This window comes from Colobus angolensis, unplaced genomic scaffold, assembly GCF_000951035.1.
Source record: "Colobus angolensis palliatus isolate OR3802 unplaced genomic scaffold, Cang.pa_1.0 Scaffold121, whole genome shotgun sequence".
Classification (NCBI taxonomy): Eukaryota; Metazoa; Chordata; class Mammalia; order Primates; family Cercopithecidae; genus Colobus; species Colobus angolensis.
The window spans coordinates 6,387,552-6,405,214 of record NW_012113253.1 but is presented as its reverse complement, the minus strand read 5'-3'; the positions used below and the strand labels follow the sequence as shown (position 1 = coordinate 6,405,214).

Sequence of the window (17,663 nt, the reverse complement as noted above, 5' to 3'; positions counted from 1 at the left end):
GAAAAATGCCTTACATGGACCCAATAAAAAAAATAGCTCCTATTACAGACTTTAGTATTTTGAAGAACCCCTTTGCTTATGTTTCACATCCAATTGAAGATTGTATCTGTGCATTTAGCACTTCATTTTTTGAAAATATGTTTTCTAGCACAAAACTGTACAAAACCTTTATATATCAGGAAGAGATTTCCCTAGCAGATAGTTTTATATTTTATGCCCCTTTTGCTGTGAATTTCTGTGATCTGCAAGTGTCAGTGACAATTCAAAACTTCATATGAAGCACTATAAAATTCCCCCCTTTGGTAGTAAGTAAAATAATTATTCCATTTGGTAGTTTTTAAAATATAAAAATGCATATTTAAATGATCTGGCTAAAATATTAAGCTATTTCAATTCTATTATGTAAAGCTTTTAGAAATTCCCTGGCACAGAGTTAGCTATTATTACTCATTCTCCAAAAATTAGTTTAAAAAAGCCATAAGCCATTTCTTTTGTGAAGCCTTCATTGACCATAAATTCTCACTGTGTCATGGCGTCATGCTGGCCAGAATTGGGAATCTGCTTTTCTACAAAAGCCAATTTGATAAGCAAAAAATATATCTCATTGTTCTGTAATAATTCAAACCATGTGTGTGTCTTTGTCTGTGAATTGCCTATTTCATGACTCTTGTCCATTGTTCTATTAGTATGTTAGCTATTTTTAAAATTTGAATCATTATTTATATATTAAGGATTTGACATTTTATGTGATATTTTATTGCAAGTATTTTTGCCAACCTTTCCTTTGTCTTTTAATTGATTTGTTTACATACAGAAGGATTAAACTTTTATATTATTAAATCTATCTGTTTTGTATGTGATGATTTGGGGACAATTTTGGAAGGGTGAAAGGTTGCTGGCCATTCTATGCATTGCTGCTCCCTAAATATGCCACCACAATGGGCAAGAACTGTAAACATGAATCTGAAACTTAGGGAAGGAGTTTAGGTGGGAGATGTTGATCAGAGTGTCACCTGCCTAGTGCCTTGTGAAAATGAAGATACAGATTAATTCTTCCACGGCAAGAGTAGAGATAGAGCAAGGAAAAGGAATCCATTTTGGAATGTCTGTATTTGGGGGATAAGGAAAAGAAAATGAGTTAGCAAAGCTCATAGAGAGAAATAACCAAAGAGAAAAGATAGGGCATCATTAGAGGCCATGAAGTAAAGAGACATAGGGTGGTGGTCAAATGGTTAAGTAGGAAGCGATTTGGCGATTTGGCGATTTGGCAAGAGGAGCCCATGAAAAAGGCAAATTGCAAAAATAGAGGAGCGGAAAGGAGTTTAATAGACTAAACATTTTTCTATTTGGTTGAATGAGCACTATCTCTAAGAACATATGGAAATATTAAAACAAAAACAAAAACCATACTTACATGTACAAAGTAGTCCTACATCTTGTGTGGTTTCCTTATGGCTTCTTTCATTTCCACCACTGTAATAAGTTTTGAAAGTTTAAAAGGAAAGCAAAGGAAACATTTTATAGGGAATTCACACTTTAAAACCCTCTCTATGTCTAGGAATAAATATAATGGGTCAATGATTCATCTTCTGACATTTTATTATAATCACTAAAGTCACTTAACGGGTTTCATTGGTTTAGTGAACTGAGTTGATTCTTTCCATATGGATTCAAAACTGAATTTCTTTAAATAGGAAAGATACCAAAAAAGGAGAGAAGATCTGGGAGAGGCAGGATCACTCACAGGACACAAATGTGGTATAGACTTATGAGTGGTCTTGGCTTTCAGAGCCAAAGCCCAACCTTGCCAGAGGAATGGAAATGGGGCTGCCTGGTTTCCTTCTCCCCTGTATTGTTTCATATCCTCATGACTTATGTGTGACATGACTTTTGCATGCTCTGCTAATATGCCTGGCATTGTCTGTATTTTTTTTTTTTCCTATCAGGGAGCAGAAAGAAAAATCCGAGATGAAGAGCGGAAGCAGAACAGGAAGAAAGGGAAAGGCCAGGCCTCCCAAACTCAATGTAACAGCTGTGAGTTTCACTGAGACTAATGTTGCTTTCTAAAGACTGCAGGTGGGCTGTGTCCACTGGGGGAACAGGTGGAAGAAGTGGGTTGCAGGTAAAACTACATACATGCAAGGCATGGTTTGCTTTCCCCTGGCAGTGGAGACAGGGTGATTGATTATCCCTGTGAAAAGCAAATAGAATCACATGAGCACAGTGTGTTTGAGCTAGGAAGGACTTTGTAATAATGTGGAGACCAGCATCCTCCTTCTGCAGACAAGGAATCTTGGGTGCATGAAGGGACAGGAGGGTGTGAGGGGTGTCGAGCTTCATCTCAGGAGTGCTCACTTGAAGTCCATGCTCCTGCCGGTTTTGCTGGGATGAGGTGGTGGGAGGTGTCAAAGTGTGTTCACATCTATGGTATTCAGAAAGCTTCCTAGGAGAAAATAGTGGACTTTAAGACTAGGACTTAGAGTTGAGAGTTCTTAGTCATATATGACTCTCTCATTTATGAGTTTTGTGATCCCATCCAGCCTCTGATGGGAAGTTGGCCGCCATACCTTTACAGAAGAAGAGTGACATCACCTACTTCAAAACCATGCCTGATCTCCACTCACAGCCAGTTCTCTTCATACCTGATGTTCACTTTGCAAACCTGCAGAGGACTGGACAGGTATGACCTACCAGCTAACGCCCACCTCCCATCCATCCACAGGGAAGGTAGGGCCTTAAGATAGAAGCATTTCAAGACAGTGTTGACCTTAAAAATAACTTACCTTCCATTTACTAGAGAAAAAGTCAATGTCATTCCCTATAGTAAATGCATTTTTATAGAAAGAAATGTCTCAGGAGAGGAAACTAAGTCGAAGAGGAGAGTAAGCTGATATTAGTGAAGTGTTGACAAAGCGTGGAAGAGAAAGAGAAGGCTGATAACCTGTAAGTTTTGTTCTGTCAGCTTTGTCATGGCAGGGATTATCCTGACACAATAGAGCTCCACCTAGTGGTGAGAAGTTGAACTGCACCTATAACTTCATAAAGTTGCACAAGGGGAGTCTCAGCTTAAATGAAACTCAACAAATTTTCGCTTAGTAAATAAAAAGTTCCCATTTAATAGGTAAATTATTTCACATCAAAATAAAAATGAGGTTGTAGAAGCCCCCTTAAGAAACAATTTCTGTCTCCTAGTTATATCTACAAGTGAAATGAAATATTCAAACTAATGTAAATGTCCAATAATTAACTCACTATGGTAGCTCAAGTTGATGGACTATTATGCAGTCACTAAAATTTTAATTATGGAAACTACGTAGCAACATGGGACCTAGTTATGATAATGTTCCATGGAAAAAAAATGTAGAATAGTAATTTGTGTTCATATTATGATCCCAAAATATATAACTGAATTTGAAGGGAGCAAGAAAAATTGCAACACTTTTTACAGGGTTATGAGATATGGTTGATTTTTTGTTTTTGTTTTTAGTATTATTTCTGTTAAGTGATAAACAAAAAATTGTGTGAAAAAGGAAAAAAATAATTATTTCCTTAGCATTAACCAGAATTGTTTTTCACCAAATCAATTGGGTTTTAATGAATTTTTGATTCAATGAGTTTTCTTTTAAATCCAAAGTTCTTTGAGGAAACATCTGTTTTGAGAAATAGGAGCATACTGACACGTTTAAGTTTTTCTTCCATTCTAAGCATACAAACACTCATTGGAATTGACCTTAGTGTAGGAAGAGAAATCACTACTGGCTTTACTTTCTCTTTTAGATGGATTTTGTCCCCCAGTATTCTGTGTTCTCTCATTAGATTCATGAGACAGAGCAACTCTACAACCACGGCTTTTTTGTTGTTATTCATGACCCAACATAGTAATAAAATGCCTATAGCTGTTTCTGAAAACACATTAACACTAAAACCGATTTAACATTTTCATCCTGTCTTACTTGTTGGATAAGAACAAGGACACAAAGTGGGGAGGAGGAATTTTATAATTTATCAAGATAAGCGTGCCAGTACCTGCTTTTTTTTAAATTCCCAAGACCATGGTGATGATTTATTTCTGCAGTCTGTGCCTCATGGGATTTTATGGAGCTAGGTTTCCATGCCTTCCAGAAGAAGGAATAATTGAGTTAAATTGTTCTTATTGTTTAGTTTACTGTCATGACTCCGGCCTCAGTTCCATGTCAAAGCTAACAACCTGACCTGTTCTCTTGGCAAGATTTCTCCAAAATATACAAAGTGTAAATTAATCTGAAGAGGAAAAGTGGCCCTATCTGGCTGCTCTTGACTGTCAGTCCACTGACCTCTCCTGCCCCCGGGTGTCATGAGTCCGGCTGTCAGCCTGAGGCAGAATCAGAAGGAAAGTGCAGATGTTTCAGTCTGTTGGTTTCAGCATTTGCCAGGCAGCCCAGTCAGCACCCCCCTGTATATCCTGCCTGTATATCCCCCTGTATATCTGAAGGCCTTCCTCAGAGCTCTCAGCCTTCTCCCATGGCCTTCGATTTGGAGAGGAGGGGTCAATGAAGAAGCCTGCCCTGAGTTTCTGGTAACAAAGGAACATACTCAGCTGTCCCTAGAACAACCTGTGACTATCCTGTGGTTGATCAGCTAGCTTAGCTGAAGGAAAGGAGCTTGGACAGTGGCTAGGGACTTTCAGACTGCCTTTTCTCAAAAAAGCTAGATGCCTGGGAGATCCTTTCAAAGACAGGAGGGAAGAGGCAGTGCCATGGCCTTAGATTTGGGGATGGAGCAGGGATTGACTAACTTTGACCTGCAAAACAAGAACCAGCAGTGACAGGTCAATGAATATGGCTGGTTTCCCTTAAGTGGGTAGAAAGAGAAAGGGGAGCAAGAGAGACGCAAGGATTGGTAGCATCTCAAAAACCACTGCAGTCCTGAGACTTGCTAAAATCAGCTGCGTTGCAGCTGTGCACAACTGCAGGGCCAGCAGCCCTGTGGTTCTCATGGCCAGTGAGGCACTCCCAAGCTATGCTGAAGCTACAGGGCAGCAGTCCTTGTTCACTCAAGGACACGACTTGGGGAGTGGGTATTTCACTGTCAGGCTACCTGCCCCCACCTCTCCCATTATCTCATTGATTCACATGTGGATTGAAATATTCTTCAGACACTTATCAAAACTATTATGAAGGAATAAATCCAATGTGCAGGCACTATGGAGCCCTTCAGTCTCACTCACCTGATATTGAAGCCCTGATATTCAGGCTGTTTTTGTCTGGATGCCTTTAAAGGTCATGTGATTAGGCGAGGTTGGGAAAAATGGTGGGATACAGAGGCATCATCTTTTTAGATAATGTCTACTTTGCTTGCATCAACCTTCCTCAAAGCTCTTGAACCCAAGGAGGACTCCTCTCCTCTTTCACATACTCAGAAACCATTTCTTGCACTGTTGTTTATAAAAAAAACTTTTCCCAAACCATAGGAGTTATTGATAAGGATTCAGATTCCTGAATTCCATCCTTGATCTTTTGAGTTAAAATTCCCCAAGTGAGTTCCAGGAATTTTTATTTACGATAAAGTCTCCAGGTATTTTTATGCACTCTAAAGTTTGAAAAACGTGCTCTAAAAATTAAGTTAGTGCAATGGGCCCAACAGCTGACATGGTAGAAATAGTGGGTCCTTATGAGCAAGGAGGAGAAATGACAAAGAAGGGACAGTGATGTAGAGAACATTCCGGAGGGTGGGAAAACACCTAAAGAGAAGGCTGCTTCCATTTTTGAGTCACCAATCAACTTTGCAGAGGCCAGTAGTCAGGCCAGATAGATGCACTATGCCATATTTAAAGAAAGCAGCAAAACACAAGGCAACATGGGGAACTTTATCAAAATAATCCAGTTGCATGGCCAGTGGAATGCCCCAGCCTCCTTCACTTAGGTGGGTTACTCCATATTCATGAAGTTAGGTAGTCCTATTCCTTGTACATCCCAATGACAGTTGCTCTGAATGCCATGCTGAGACTTCCGGTGGGAAGAAAAAATTTACCTCGTCTGTTTTCTGTTTAAGAAGAAACTAAGTATACAATGCAAAGATCCTTCCAAAGACAGGAGGGAAGAGGCAGTGCCATGGCCTTAGATTTGGGAATGGAGCAGAGATTGGCTAACTTTGACCTGCAAAACAAGAGCCAGCAGTGGCAGGCCAGTGGATATGGCTGGTTTCCCTTAAGTGGGTAGAAAGAGAAAGGGGAGCAAGAGAGATGCAAGGATTGGTATGCATCTCATAAACCACTGCAGTGAAAAACCACCATAGCCATTAAAAAATTAAGAGGACAAATTCCTGTAGAAATCTGAGCTAATAACTAGAATGACTCATTCCCAGAGAGTTCCAGGTAACCAGTCTTGTTTTATAACTAGATCTAGGCTTGACAGCATCCCAGGAACTGCCAAGAGCCTTTGAGAAGGTTTGCAGGGAGGTTTTCTATCTAGACACAGCTGTTTCTCACCGAGGCAGAGGCAGGGACAGTGACTAATGTACTAGAATCAGAGGCTACTTTTGAGTTAATATGTAAATACCTGATACTAACTCACTCAAACACAACAGTCCTGTTCTTCACTCAAACACAACAGTCCTGACACACACAGATAAAGATGACAAAAGACTCACAATTAATGTTTACAGATAATTGGGTCAAGAGGACACATATACATAGCAGATGCCCTCTGGATTTCTCCCATGGTTCTTTCTATAAAATAATAAGGATGCTTCATAATTTCTTTAATCTGATTCTGCCTTCTGCCATGCCAACTACCTAAAGTCTGTCTTTGGAGATCTTCCTTCTGGCCAGAAACACCTTCCAGAGCTAAATGACCTTTCCTGGCCTGAAGACTGTTGACTCCTAAATTTCTGCGGTTGCAGGATGCCAAGATACCCTGAGCCCCTTTGGGGAGTAAGTAGATAGGCCTACTTAACTGTCACACTGCCCTCTTACCCCACTCTACATCCCCCATTTGGTCCACAGGCAAGCTGATTCCAGACACTGTGCTACACAGAGGGCAGGAAAAGACCCACCCTGCAAAACCAGAGCCTTTGTAAACAATGGATTTTAGATCCCACCAAAATAGCTCCTTAATGTCAAGAGTAAGATTTGGCTTAATGCCATAGTTAATCTAATCCGACTGACTTTAGCTAGAAATAATCAGATTTCCAATTTTATTTTATTAAAATCTAGGAATTAACCCCATGGAGATTATAAGGAGGTTAAATATGCATTTCCTTAGAAATACACACACACACACACACACACACACACACACACACACACACCCCATCATTAAACAGGTTAGTCTTTTGCCTTTTTAAGAGACAGTTTATGCCTTAGGAAATTCTGTACATTAGGTAATATTTTTTCCATTTCTTGTCTCTGACCTATAGTAAGCCTATTGTTTTGTTCCACAGGTGTATTACAATGCGGATGATGAACGAGAAGGGTAAGACACTCGGTTCTTTCATTTCAACGCTCCAAGTCAGCGCATGTCAGTGGTAATGGCTCTTCCAGCACTGGATAACCCTAGGCAGGAAGTGAAACCCTCCTCTCACCTCAGGACTCAGAGCTGAGACACGCTTGATTCTGGGGACCATCTGGGAGGGAGGCTGGGGGCTGGAGGAATGAATAACTTCCTACTTCCAGGATTCTTTCCCCACCTGCTTCCTCCCTATGACCCACCCCTTTGAATAACTAGCTGTTTTTCTAAGGGACCCATCCCTTCCATTCCATCCTTTCATCAATAATCCAGTTGGTGAAATCTTCTTGGTAGTCCTTCTTACCTATTGCTTGGCCCCAACACAAGATCAAGATGAGCCTGAGGCAAGAGTCAAAGATGACAGCCTACCCTACTTCCGGTACTGTCTGGGATGCACACACAACCCTCAAATCTCTCTCCCTGAGAAGAAGTTAGCCCAGCAGGCCAGTAGTGAGGCTGGTTTGAATATCAATTGGACTGAGAGCCTTTTCAATTATAGATAAGAGACAGTCACAGAGACGCCCAATGTCTCCACATCCTGAATGTGGTCCTGCAGGCTTTTAGGAGCAGCCAGATCTTCAGATTGCTTTCTCTCCATTAATTCAGTGTGTAGACTCAGAATTTTAGGGCCAAAAGGAAAGCTTAAGGTCATTTAGCTGGCCTCCCCTTGTAGATGATGGTAACAGCTATACCACCTACTTGACAAGCAGTCAGCCATTTTCTACTTGAAAATTCCCAGTGATGGAGAGTTCATGTGTGTGAGATAGCTCATCACATTATTGGACCATTCCAGCTCTTAGGGAGTTCTTTTGTCTGTTGAGCTGATGCCTACCTTCTTTTGACTTCTACCGTTGGTCTTAGCTCTGCTCTCTGGATAAGTCTCATCTTCCCTCATCATTCAAACACCCCCTTCCTCCCTACAACTGTTCTTGGTAAAATATAGTTTTACTTCTCAACATCTTAATTTCCCTCCAAGGCATACTACTAAATTTGTTAGTAGTCTCCTTAAAATTGGCTGGGTCAGAATAAATATATGTTCTGAACCATGTGAGTTGCAGATTATATTGGGAGATTTCTTCTTAGGACCTGGATGCTATTTTATACTTAAAGTAACCTAGAGCTACATTCATTTTCAATAGCTACTTTATGTTCTTGGTTGCATTACATATGTGTCACTAAAATCTTTAGATCTTTTTTCTTCAAGCTACAGTCAAACCAGGGCTTCCCTATTCTTATATAATTAATATATTTACTTGGAAAACATTTCACAGTTGGCAAAATGGAGCAGATATTGCTGAGTTTATTCCTAGAGCAGAGGTTGGCAAACTATAGCCAGAGGACCAAATCAGGCCCACTGCCTGTTTTAGTATAGTCTGCAAACTGCAAATGGTTTTTACTTTTTTTCCAATGGTTGAAAAGAATTTAAAAGAAGAAAAATATTGTGTGACAGGAAAATTAAATAAAATCCCAGTGTTCTTAAGTAAAGTGCTCCTGGAAACAGCTGTGTCAATTCATTTATGTATTGTCTGTGGCGTCTTTGCTGCTACAGCAGCACAGTTGAGTAGTTACAACAGAGACCATATGGCCTGCAAAGTCTAAATATTGCCTGCCCCTTTGCAGAAAAAGTTTGCCACCTTCTATCCTAAAAGACAGAAAATCTCAAAGGAGTCAAATGATTCCTTAGCTGATGAGGAACAGAACCTCATCCAGCACTTAACCTCTAAATTCTGAGTTCTAAATTTTCTAAATACCTAATTAGACTGTTCTTTCTATCTTGGCACATACATAATATATTCCCAGTGGTTAGAATGAACAGAAATGACTAGCACTGTCAATTCTAATCAGTAATTCCCATGTTCAATGAGGCACAATGTGGAGTCACAGAAACAACATTGACTCGGAGCTCAGGAAGCCTAAGTTCCATTCCTGGGCTACCGCTTACTAATGTAAAGCCTTGGGCCAGCTCCTTGATCTCTGGGCTTTGGTTTCCTTAATTTGACATTGAGGATCTTGCATAAGATCTCGAAGATTCCATCCAACAGTAACATGCTATTGTTCTCATAGGAAAACTTAGTATTATGAGTGAGAAGGGTCTGAGATCCTGAATGCTCCTTGATGTGCAGGCCTCAGTTGTAAATCTGTCTCACCTCAAACTGTCCTTCCTTGCAAGCTGACTGCAGTTAGATGGCCATCGACCTACTTGTAACTTCATTGGTTTGGCTTCTCTGTCTTGGCTCACCCTGTGTTATTGTACAAACATGAGGCCCAAGGCCTGCATCTTTTGCTCTTACACATCTCACTAGAGTTTGAATGAGTGACATGAATAGTGTTGGAGCCTGAGTGTTAAGACATGGTAGTTGTGTGGCTGTAGTGATGTGTAAAAGTAATAATTAACATGACTGGATACCTTGGCTAGGCACTCTGCTAAGTGCTTTATGCATGATCTCATTGAATTCTCCCAGACTTCCCATGACTCCCATTTTATAATGAGGACACTGAGGCTTCAAGAGATTAGGAGACTTGTTCAAAGACACACAGCTGGTAAGTGATAGAGGCAGGATTTACACCTGGGTCTTGCTGTATTTCCCATCACTGGCTTTTAGCCATGATGCTCTACTGTCTAATCCTCTTAATTCTCGAACTGTGGTTACAAAGTAGGCATCAAGAGACAGGCCCTCGCTGAGATAGCTTTCCGGCCTTGACAAAGGCACACCCTTGGTTCATTCCTTGGAGTGTAGGACCTAGACTGTGACAAGCCCAGATGAGTGTGTCTAGCAGAGGGGAGCAGATCTGAGGCCACCGTAAGTGTTCACCTAACCTTAAGGAGTACCGGCTTCACTGGTATTTGTACAACTTCCATCAGGACTGCTCGTTGGCCACGTTCTTTCCTCTCCCTGCCACATTGATTAATACATTAATTAGTGCTCATATTCATGTTGAAGTATGCAAATGAGTGCTTAAAATCATCACTCACACAATGACCAGACTGAGGATATAACACACAAGAGCCCCTATCCTGGTAACCCCACAGTCATGCAGTCATGCAGATGTGTTGACTTCTCTGCATTTCCAGTCTGGTAGGCAGGGAATATGGCAGTTAGAAATAGAGTCTTTTGGACAGCAGTTCTCAACACCAGGTCTCTTGTTGCACAATCAAATCACTTGGGGGTTTAAAAAATATCATGTTAGTCAGCCAAAATTTGAATCTGGTTTTGATCTTAGAAGTTCTTAACTTAAAATAACAATCTTTTAGAGTCTCATTTTTCTCATCTTAAAATAGCAGGATAATAATACCCACCTGCTAGCGTTATTATAAGCATTAATGTATAGAATGTCCTGACACATGGAATTTGATTTTTTTTAAGTCATAGCTATTGTTATTGTTAAGATTCCTATTCCAACCATGAAAAAAATGATACTTAATTGAGAAATGGAAGAGAGGAAGATAGAAATGAAAAGAAAGAAGAAGCTAAACAAATATTTTTTCCGTAGAGAATAGTCCTTTAATGTGGAATTTATGGATGTCTCTTATGGAGAAAGAAGGGCAGGCTTTAAACCCCCCGAAATAATATGCAAGTTGATATGCAAATAGCATGCATGATGATAAATTCTATTTCCATTATTTTTGGAGATCTGGTCTTCATCTACATCTGGCCACTGGTTTCTTGGAAACCCCTCTTGCCCTGATCCTCTGTCCTTAGTGGGTCCTGCAGAGGTTTTCTTTTTCCAGCCTGCAGCAAGACCCCTTCAAGTCAAGCAGCTTTGTGGCTTCTACACTGCATTTGGGGCACTAGGATCCTTGGTAAGATTGGGTGATCGTGTGTTCAGAGGTCAGTGGTTTCTCTTCAAGATCTTACCATTTCCAGGCTGCTTGGGATGCTGAGACCGCTACTCTCTCCAAGAATTTATTTTCTCCCGTGCTTCCTAAAGGCACACCACATACCATTATCTCCCTTGGAACCACCATGTATAATCTCATCAATGGTTGAGACTTTAGCAAAACAAGAGCCAGAAGAAGGTAAACGTTGGGCAGGCCACCCCCCAGGTTGGTCTCACACCATTCTGAGAGTTGGCTTCTGAAGTGACTTCACTCATGAGGCTCTGAGTGTCTGCAGCAGAGGGCCCTGCCTTGCCTGCAGGAGGGAGGTCCTGTAGACACTGCCAGACTAAACCACGAGCTTGATCATAGCGTTGTTGGGAATAGGAGACCAAGATCCTGCTCATCTTCCATGGAATCAAATATTTTGGCTAGAATTTATTGCCTTTTTGGGGAGTTAGAGATTATTAACCAATCAACAGTGAGTGTATTTAATCAATATAATGTTAAATCTAAAAACTCATCACTCTGTGTTTATCATCAGTTTTTATGGGATTACAAAATAAAATTCTTCTAGAGTCCTGCCCTATTTCTCTTAAAGGAATGATTTTCCAGAGAATCAAGTGCTTTTCTTTGATAAAGTTGCCAGGGATGCCAAGCAAACCATGAAACGTAGGAGGTATGCATTACCAAATATACCTGAATATAAAGTGATTAAAAATATTGGGCAATGTCCCCAATTTCTCAAGGAGAAGATGAAAACATAAAGTTTTGAGGCCAGTCTAAATAGCTAAACCTTTATAGATATAGCCAAAAGAGTCAATGATTTACTGATACTACCTTTTGCTAATTTAATTACACATACATTTAAAGAAAAACATATTGTATAGTTTAGAAATATCTATCACATTTTGTGAAATACACTTACTGAAATTCTTCACAATTCATCTTCAACATTAGGTCCTTTCTCATCACTGAAGTTATTTTTGACCTCAAATAACTGATATAAATGTTATATGTGGGTCTGTTTCTACTGTCTGTTTTTCTTTTGGTCCTGTTTATTAGTCTGCTTGATAAATATTGATTTAATGGTAGACAATGTATATACAAATTATGGAGATTGTATATGACCATATTTCTTTCTTATGAAGGTTGTGCTGCCTCAGTGGGTGCAGATCACTATAACTGAGTCAGGGACAGAGCTGACCCAAACCTGAGTTGTGAGCCTCAAACTACTTCTGGCTCACTGTAGGTTGTAGTTATGAGGGACTTACTTTGGGTCTTTTTCTTTGATGAGGCCTGATAACCTGATTTTTGACTCCTTAGGGTGATGAGACTGCCAAAACCTCTTCAATGATTTTTCAAGGGCTTTTTGCATAACTTATTCTCTTGTTCTGTGCAGCTTAAGAACTCGGCAAATGCCTTCACTGGAATACTACAGAGTGTCTGGCTTACTTCTCTGTACCTCCCTTCTCTCTGGAAGTTTGACAATAAATTTTGGGTACCTTTGTAATCCTAAACCCCAATTTTTGTTTCTCAAACACTATGAGATTGCTGAAAGCTATGAAAGCATCCTTGCCCTTAGGTCTGAGCCTCATCTTCTACACCCTACCAAGAACTGGCAAGTGCTTTGAGAGAAGTTGTCACTGATGATCAGCTCACCTCTCTGCAGTAGATTTCAGCTCCTCAGGTTCCAGCTGCCTCATCAGCAGCTCTCCAATACTCTCAATAAGATTAAAAAATTTTTTTTCAACAGTTTTTCAAGTCTTCTTGGCTGGAACACTGGTCTGCCACAAGCTATAACATTTTAGCAGGAAACAGAAATATTTGTATTACCTTTGAAAATGATTCCTCTGGGGCCTACTGACCTAGTTTTTTATGACTTGCAATTTTGAGCTCATAATTCAGTAATAGTTACTAAATGTATGTTGTGTGTTTTTTGTTTGTTTTTGGTTTTTTACTGATTCTCTCAAATGATTTCTATTAAACATCCTAAACCAGCATTGATTGAAATCATTTTGGGCTAAGTTCTTCCCCAAAGAGTAATTTGTTGAAAATAAATGGTTTCAGACCCTACTTCGTAATGCAAAAGACTTTGTGCAGCTTTGAATATAAGATGACTTCTTTTCTGAGGATAACATGGGCAAGGGACTTCCATTTAGGTAGGGCATTCATGGTAACAGCATACATAGGCCACAAGCAGAGTTGAGAAATAGGCAAACTACGTCTCCGTGGTGCCTGCAACCCCATTCTTTCCTCTTCTTGGGCACCTCCTCAGTAGGCAAACAATGCCTAGTGAAGTTGACCCTGGCAGGTAGGCTGCAACATTGCCTTTTACAAGTATGGCCAGAGATCCATGGTTCAGACCTGACACCTTCCCACTGCTTTTCTGATGAAACTTAACACTACCTTTACACCTCAGGGACTTGCTTTTCCTGACTTGATCCTACAAGGTAATGGCTGAATGTGCTGTTGAGCCTAGAATCATTCTACATAATAACACCATATTGTGCCAGGGAGGTGGAAATTGATGTCAGAGAAAGCACCTTTTTCTTGCTCTCTGGTCCTTCTGTGGTACATGTATCCCTCAGTATTTGTGGAAGATTGGCCTCAGGACCTCCCACGGATACCAAAATTCACAGACTGAAGAAGAGTCTCTGGTATAAAATGGCATGGTATTTGCATATAACTGACACACGTCCTCCCTTAAATCATCTCTAGATTATTTATAATACCTAATCCTACGCAAATTCTGTGTAAGTAATTGATACACTATATTGTTTTGGGACTAATGATAAGGAAAAAAGTCTGTACATGTCCAGTATAGATGCAATTTTTTTCTGAATTTTTTTATTGTGGTTGGTTGAAGCTATAAGCTATGGATGTGGAACCCACAGCTACAGAGGGCGGGCTGCAATTGGACTGGGCATCAGGAGACCTGAAATTTGCTTTCTTCATCTGTCAAATGGGGCAGTCATAGCTGCCCTTCTTTTCTTGCCTTGCTTTGAAAATAAATGAAACAGTTGAATTTGAGCCACACAAACTTATTCACTCCTACTGAGTTTACAGATTTGAAAGTGTGAAAAAGCGTTTTTGAACTCCCAGAAGAAATGTGGTTTATCCAAGATGTTATTTTAATGGCAGAGTTGGTCATGGTTCAGAACAGGGTGCTATCAAAAGTCAGCAGAACTGGAAAAATATAAATAAATCTTGCTTGGTGAAAAAGAAAGTCACTAGGTTAGGAACCCTCACACAGCATGATGGAGTGTCTGGTGATATTTCAGGCTATTTACCCATTATTAACCTACTGGTCACTGACTGCTGTGAATGGGTTTTTAAATCTTCTAGCCCTGAGGCCATGGTCACTTCAGTTCCAAGACGAACAGAGTAACATGACCTGCTTTTATGACAAGGTAGTGAGAGGAAGGCGGAAGGAACACTGCCCTAAAAGCTTTAATAAGTTACCACCTTCAGCTGGGATCTGGGTTTTATATTTTTTCTCTAGTTGTTTCTATAGTTTGACTTACTAGGAAATAAATGAAGAGGATGCTGACACTGAAGAGCATTTCTCATACCCTTCCTCATTATCTCAGGGTTATTGAATAGCCTTATCATGAGGTCGCTTCCTCAAACGTGCTTCTCTGAACAGCCTATTTCACATATCAGTTGCATTGCCCTGCATTTGACACTGAACGCACTGCACCTCTTGTCATCACTGAAATGGGATAAAATTAGTCCTTGCCTCGCCTGACTCACAGGGTGCTCGTAAAACTTCAGTGACAGAGGAGAAATGTGCTTTGTAACATCTGAAATCTTATCAAGGACTTTGAAGGACAGATATACCTTTTAGACCGGCTAGTATGAGAAGGTAAATTAAGGCAGCATTGGTTTAATAACTTAAACTGTTAACAGAAATACTCTGGGAACTGTTCACAGTTTTGTACCATGTGCTGCTTTTTTTTTTTTTTTTTTTTTTGAGACAGAGTCTTGCTGTATCACCCAGGCTGGTGAGATCTCGGCTCACTGAAATCTCTGCCTCCCGAGTTCTAGCAATTCTCCTGCTTCAGCCTCCAGAGTAGCTGGGATTATAGGCGTGCGCTACCACCTCCAGCTAAATTTTGTATTTTTAGTACAGACAGGGTTTCACCATGTTGACCAGGCTGGTCTTGACCTCCCAACCTCAAGTGATCCTCCCACCTCAGCCTCCCACAGTGCTGGGATTATAGGCGTGAGCCACCATGCCCAGTCATATACCATGTCCTCTTTTTACCACTAGACCCTACCATTAACTTCACTTGAGAATTGATACATAACTTCATAATAACAATAATGCTGATGGAGAGTTGAAGGTTTTGCATGATCTTGAAAGCTTGGGACTGATAATACTGTCAATCTCCCATGCAGGGAACTTTACCAATATTAGTCCTTCAGGTGACCATAGTGGCTGTTTGGGATGTCTGCTATCTGATGGCAAATGGAAACTCTAACATCTTTCAAACTGTCTGCCTTGTTTACTCTTCTCAAGGTCTCTCTTCCTCTAACCTCTCCAACTTGTTGTCATAATCATCATCATCATCATCATCATCTTCATCTAACACTTGAAGAGCGCTTACTATGTATCAGGGAGCCTTGAGTGCTTTACACATGGGGATTTATTCAATTTTCTTAACAGCCTCCTTTTAAAGATAAGGAGACTGAGGCCCAAGAAAGTTGAGGAACCGGTCCAGGCTCCTATAGCAAATTGTAAGGTGGGGATTTAAACCAAGGTCATGTGGTCTCAGAGTTCCTGTCTTAACAGTTGTGCGGAGCTACCCATCTGGTGTTGTTTCACGTGCCTGGCCCCTGGAAGCTTGGGCCTTAATCCTGAATGTTGAAATCTCAAAAGATCAGAAGCCCTGAAGTCTAAAATCCCTCACGTCATATTTTTGGGATTTCAACATTCAGGATCATGGCATCTGGGATTGTGTCTTTTGGGATTGCGATCAGCACCGGGCCCCAGGAATCTTCAGAGACACTAAAAATTTCTAAAAACCTGCATCTGTTCCCTTGAAGGTTTGAAAAACAGATTCCATTCAGGGACATTTTCTCAGTATCAATGACTTCTATCCTCTCAGTTTCTGTTTCTCTCTCAGGAAAAAAAAAAAAAAAAATCCTCCCCTTGCTTAGGATACCCGGAACGGACAGGGACTGTGGGAGGAAATGCAGAAACATCAGAACCGCCGAGCTGGGGACATGCAAGGCCTCAGCACCACAGGCTTCTGGGAAAGGGGACTGCAAACCTCTCCTGAGAAAGAGCAAAGGCCTGGGCAGCCGAGGTCTGGGTGTCTAAGGAACTTCCACCACTGCAGTCTCATCTGCTGCAGCCAGATGGAGAGGTAGAATGCAGAAAGGCAGGAAAGCCACATCACAGAACTCATGTCAGGCTGACAGCATTTCCAGAGGTCTCTGCTGTTCCTCCCAAGGGGGCTGGCAAAAGGGGGCAGGCCACCCAGGCCTCAGCCGGTTGGGAGGGGCTGATGTGACTTGAACACCATACGGACGCCAAGGATTTACTTCCCCCCAGCCCCGATCTTGAGCAGAAAGAAGGGATAGGTGTAGGACGGAGTGGGGAAAACCCACTTTTGAAGTCTCACCTTTGTGGATCCATATTCCGCAGTGGGAAACACATGTTAGGTCCGTGCCCTAAAGATAGTGGTGTGTGTGCTGCTTCAGACAGAGATTGCTTGGGACCTGCAAGGGGAAGAGGGAGGTTGGTGAGTGGATCCAGTTACAGAGTATAGGGATGGTATAAGCAAAGGAAAAGATAGAAACTGACACGTACATGAATGTGTGTTTTGACACCTTGCTGGTTTTACTTAAGGATTTCTGTTTATCTTTTCTAGCGGCAGTGTCCTTGTTAAACGGATGTTCAGGCCCATGGAAGAGGAGTTTGGTCCAGTGCCTTCAAAGCAGATGAAAGAAGAAGGGACAAAGCGAGGTATCTCTCCTCCTGGGGCATGCCCTCACAGAAGGGATGCGGGGTGTCTCTCCCAAGAAGAGTTTGCGGCCCTCTTGCCCAGGCCCCCATGGCTCTGTGCCAGCCTCGTGACTTTCTCTTCACACAGGAAGTCCACAGTCTTCTCCTTTGTTTTAAACTCTGTCCTTTCAACACCTTAAGGAAACATTTGTTATTCCTGGGTGCTAGTTCTTTCCTTTGCCTTGGAATAAACAGACTTATCCAGCAGCGGGGTACAAGGTTAAGAATGAAACTCTTGCTGTGTGGGTGTGACAGTCACACCTCATAAGAACTAGCGATTGAGCCTTATTTGATACATGCAAACAATTCATCTCACCCAAATAAATGAGCCTTAGGTTTCTGTGGC

General features: G+C 41.1%; 1 protein-coding gene across 2 annotated transcripts in view; it reads left to right on the top strand.

Moving 5' to 3' along the window:
- Positions 1-17,663, top strand: part of GRHL2 (grainyhead-like 2 (Drosophila)) — a 192,637-nt gene that overhangs the window by 150,149 nt on the left and 24,825 nt on the right. For both annotated transcript variants that reach the window (XM_011931471.1, XM_011931464.1), the window contains 4 exons: positions 1,947-2,034; positions 2,541-2,680; positions 7,420-7,451; positions 17,184-17,278. In XM_011931471.1, the coding sequence (XP_011786861.1) occupies positions 1,947-2,034; positions 2,541-2,680; positions 7,420-7,451; positions 17,184-17,278 (355 nt within the window). The remainder of the gene's footprint in view (positions 1-1,946; positions 2,035-2,540; positions 2,681-7,419; positions 7,452-17,183; positions 17,279-17,663) is intronic.